The sequence below is a fragment of the Rhagoletis zephyria genome, unplaced genomic scaffold (genome assembly GCF_001687245.7).
Source record: "Rhagoletis zephyria isolate East Lansing unplaced genomic scaffold, Rhagoletis_zephyria_1.1 Rzeph_scaffold_01896, whole genome shotgun sequence".
Classification (NCBI taxonomy): Eukaryota; Metazoa; Arthropoda; class Insecta; order Diptera; family Tephritidae; genus Rhagoletis; species Rhagoletis zephyria.
Window position 1 is genome coordinate 14587 of NW_016158980.1, and position 4864 is coordinate 19450.

At 38.8% G+C, this 4864-nt stretch overlaps 1 protein-coding gene across 1 annotated transcript; it reads left to right on the forward strand.

The window, feature by feature from the left end:
• Window positions 1-2828, forward strand: LOC108365501 (uncharacterized). Its single transcript, XM_017619541.1, has 3 exons — window positions 1-178; window positions 1042-1400; window positions 1486-2828. The coding sequence occupies exons 1-3, from the start codon at window positions 1-3 to the stop codon at window positions 2107-2109; spliced, it is 1161 nt and encodes a 386-aa protein (XP_017475030.1). The 3' UTR covers window positions 2110-2828.
• The last annotated feature ends 2036 nt before the right edge of the window (window positions 2829-4864 follow it).

Consider the following 4864-nt stretch of genomic DNA (forward strand, 5'->3'; position numbering starts at 1 on the left):
ATGTGTAAAAAGGAAACACAAGATTGTGAAATCTGCTTAACAAACAAATACGAACGCAGACCAAACAAACAACCAATTGGAGCCGCACCAATACCAAATCACGTAGGTGAACACATACATTTAGACTTATTTCACATGAACGGCAACACATACATCAGCACAACTGATAAAACTCAAGGTACTTATACATACGGGAAATTCCAAGTAAAAATAATACATACATTGACGAAATATTATCACAGATTTACCCAAACGCCAAGTATGTAATGGCAGATACCGAATCAACATTCACGGGCATATGTGCGAAACAAGTCTACGAAAAACTACAAATAGTACATACAGTTACACCAACATTCATTCGACAACCAACGGTCATGTTGAGCGTACACATAGCACCCTGATCGAACTCGCTAGAGTCCTAGCACAGGACCGGAAGACGAAATTTTTAACGCGGTACGACAATACAACAAAACAATTCACTCAGTCACAGGAGAGAAACCCGAGGACGTGTTCTTCAATCGAGGAGGGTATACTGACATTCAAAAAAAACTCGAAACAAATCAAAACAAAGTGCTTTCATACCATAATAAAAATCGTAAGAGTATCACTTACTCCAAAATACACCGTCGAAACAAAAACGTACGAAAATACGCGAAACATACAATAAAATAAGACAGAGGTGACACAATACTTACAAATCGTGGTCCTGTTATACACAAAGACAATATACGAGTGCAAGCATGCAGAGAATAATAATTTTATTTTTAACCTCCACCGCCCTCTGCGACAGTATAATGGATTTAAAGGACAAAAAATACGTAATGATAGAAACCGACGCAGTATACGTGTACCACGAAACTTTATTTTTATATCATGTAGCAAACATTTCAAAAATATTAGCACCCTATGAGAAAATAGTAAGATCTACTTACAAACTCGAACAGAACTCAGTAGATCAAATATTTGTCAACAAAATAGAGACACTTAAGTCACAATGACTTCCTAACATCTTTAGGGCTAGACGTTCACTTAACTTTCTAGGGTCAGCTCTTAAAATTATTACGGGTACACCCGATCACGACGACTTAATCGAAATTAAGACAGGATTAAAAATGCTGATAGAAAACGGTAACAAACAAAAGAAAATAAATTCACAGTTTGAAAGAATTTTAGAGACTCTCGATCCTAAAACTATAACAGATGATTTAGTGATGACCGAAGTATACAACGAACTATCCTCTGTCGCTAATACAATTAATTTTGCAAAAAATGGAAACTTCTACTCAGGAACTCTAAATTTAAAGGATATTCAACAAATAGTATCCAATGAAGCATTAGACTCACCTTTAATTATATTAGAATACTCTGACATACATGTCTGCTACTTTAACCACGCAATGGTAACTGTATATAAATATCCAATATTAAACACAAAATATAACTTGTTCAATATATGTATACCCACTTGCTTACAAACATGGAAAGATATTACTAGACTCTAAGATAGCAAAATGTAACAATGTCTTTGCACCTATTGAAAAATGTAAAAACTATGTTGGGAACTATATATGTAAAATTAAGAACTCAGACAATTGCACTATTAACACATTGGAGAATAAGCCTGCCAAATGTAAAGTGATACACGAAAACAACGCACCACTCGAAATACTTGAAAAAGGAAATATCATAACAGATTACAACCACACCTGGAACAACATAAAAATAGATGGGCCGAAATTAATACAATTCAACTACTCTGCAACAATCGATGGAAAACAATATTCCAACCTGCAACAGGAATACAAAGATGCCATATACAAACAACATGACGACCAACTAGAAGTCCTACGCATCATCGGATCCAAAGCCGATTATAACTTTAGCAATATTGAAGAAATGTCAACTTTCCTGATACCAATCGAGGAACATCCCGTCCAATACACCTTCTACTGCATCCTGGGGTTATGCACACTAGCATTACTTATCTATGGTAGAGACAAACTCTGCAAATGTTACATAGCAAAGAAAGCGGAAGCAAGAAGAAAAAGAATCGACGAAATGTATCAAATAGAACTATTCAGACTCCAACAAGAACAATATACACGTTAAAGCGAGGACGCTTCATTTTAAGAAGGAGGGGAGTTAATGACTTCGTCACAAGGCACGTAAACAAAGTTTCCACTAAGCATCATCAATAACAACCAAACATGCATTATCAAGAAATGCATTCTCAACATGTAAACAACAAACATCTGGCAATGGAATAATCCACTGCGATAACTACCGCCGCATCTCAACAATAACAAACAAGTGATAACAAGATAACAGATACCGAATTTCAACAAAGAAATGGCAAGCAGGTAATAACTACCGCATCTAAATAACAACAAACAACATGCAACCAGATAACAGCAGCCGCATCTCACTAGTATAAATAGCTGTAAGATCTTATATTATAAACAGTTTTAAGAATATCAATAAAGTGTACGCATTTCGGCGTAGTAATAAAAATGTATTTTTTTAACTCATATCGTGAAAGCGATTATAACTCGCGACGGAAAAACTGAAACCCACAATTTGGGGGCTCGTCCGGGATCGTCGTACATTTGCGAAAGAAAGTAAAAGAAATACTTCGGTGGTCGGTTCTTTTTATATTTCTACGGCGCACATCAACTCAGCGAGAAACAGAGTTCCGTGTGTTTGTGTGCAAAAAGCGTCAACTCTTTTCATAAGGAATGGAGTCGATTGGGTAGCAGAGTACGAGTATTTTCTCTCAAGCGCAATACAACAGCCAGCGAGCAGCATAGCAGCGTCGGTTTTATTTTATGCAAAAGCGTTAACTTGTCATAAATTAATTGGTGTACAGAAAACGGTAAGCCCCTAGAGCAGAGCCGGGCCAGCGCAATTAACGGAACTTGTAGGCGGTTAGACCAGCAATTAGCGGAGGTGCGAAGTAGCAGAGCGCGTAAAGAACATCGCACGCAGTGGCAGAGCCCAGTCGTACATAGCAGCGTGCCTAGTAGCAGAGAGCAATCGTATATAGCAGCGCGCCTAGCAGCAGAGCGTAGTCGGTAAAGTACATCGTGCGCTGTAGTTTGGGTGAAGTATCAAAGCAGCGTAAAATGCAGTGAAATTGGTATAGTGCAAAAGGAGTGCGTAGGCGACAACAGCGAAGGCTATCAACAGCAATAGAAGGCAGCGCGAATCAACACGGGCGTCATACAACCAAAAGAATACCTGCAAACATGTTGCAGTGAATTCATCGAACTACAATAGGAAGAAGTTGTTTATGTGTCGAAAAGGAGTTCGACAGTGTGTTACAGTGGCAGACGGCAGAGTCGAGCAGTCGAGACGAAGTCGAAGTGGATATTGAGTTTCATGTCGCCTGAGAGAGCGATATTTTGTATGATACGATTCTGGGCAAGGATGTACTCAGGCAAGTGGATGTTGTCGTTGATGGTGAGGGCGTTAAATTAATCTGTTTAATGATGACAGATAGCTCGCGACATAGGGTACAGGTGGAACAGCTGAAAGATGAGAAGTTAGCAGCTATACAAAAGGTTTTAGAGCATGAGAGCTATCATAATTTTACGTAAAACATGGTGTTCTCCACAAAGATCCCGCTAAGGAACTTATGGTAGTACCAACATCGATGGAAAGGGAGGTCATCCAAATAGCTCACCGATAAGGGCATTACGCAGCGAAGAAGACGCAAGATTTGGTCGAGAGAAACTTATTTGTTTACAATTTGGCGCCGAAAGTAACGAACGTAGTAAAGAGCTGTGTAGAATATTTGGTTGTAGAGGCTAAAGCTGGGAAAAAGGAGGGCATGCTTAATCCAATTCACAAAGAGAACAAGTTACTTGTAACGTACCACTTGGATCACGTGGGTCCCATGGAGGAAACTAGAAAGAGATACAATTATATACTAGTATTTGTCGAAGCGTTTTCCAAATTTGTGTGGCTCTATCGCACTAGAAGCACCGGCAGCGAGGAAGTGTTAGACCGGTTACAAAAGCAGGCAGCAACGTTTGGAAACCCGTTAAGAATTATAACTGATAGAGGGACCGACTTTACGTCCAACGCATTTGTGGACTACTGCGAAGAAGAAAATATTCAACATTTGGTCATAACGACTCATGATTCAATAATACAAGGTTCGATAAACTGACAGTTGTCTCTCTCGCACCGCTCCCTTAGCAGTGGCACCGTGTTGCTTCTTTGCAAATTTACATGGAAACAGTGTAGCTTTGCTGTGAAATAGAAGTATAAGCTTTTGTGGAATATGTTTATTTGTATATGCATATGAAGCATATTTAACTGATGAAAAAATAAATTGTTTTTAAATTGGATGTTTACATCAATCTCTTAGTAGTCTTATTTTAATTTTGAGTCATTTTGCAGTTTTTATACAGCCAAATAGCACATAAATTACGTAATTCCCGTGGATATATCAATATTACGTTCAACATTTCGTTTAAAATGCCAGATTTCCTGCAAATACATTAGGATTTACAAAAGGAATTTCACTACTAATTGCCTACTTTGCGTACTTTTATACTACCATTTTCGCACCAAGAGATTTCATTCTTCCCCTTTGGCCGTCCTTCGAAAATGCAACCTTTTGTAAGGGAGTGTCAAACCGCAGCTGTCAATAATTATCTAACCTTGTATTATTGAATCATGATAATGACTGGAGTGCCACGTGGTAACGGGCAAGTAGAGAGAGTCCACAAGATCGCCATGCCAACGTCGACAAAACTCTGCGTCGAGGATCCGAAGCTATAGTACAAGCACGTGCAACAAGTAATTAATTTTACGCCACCGCGAAGCACAACGTATGCTCCGTTCAAGCTCCTGACTG

What these genes read in the sequence shown, in the direction of transcription:
- LOC108365501 (XM_017619541.1), top strand. Translation starts at nt 1, where the DNA reads ATGTGTAAAAAGGAAACACAAGATTGTGAAATCTGCTTAACAAACAAA. An exon ending in CACAACTGATAAAACTCAAG is followed by an intron (nt 179 to 1,041) that starts GTACTTATACAT and finishes TTAACTTTCTAG; the next exon opens with GGTCAGCTCTTAAAATTATT. An exon ending in GCTACTTTAACCACGCAATG is followed by an intron (nt 1,401 to 1,485) that starts GTAACTGTATAT and finishes AAACATGGAAAG; the next exon opens with ATATTACTAGACTCTAAGAT.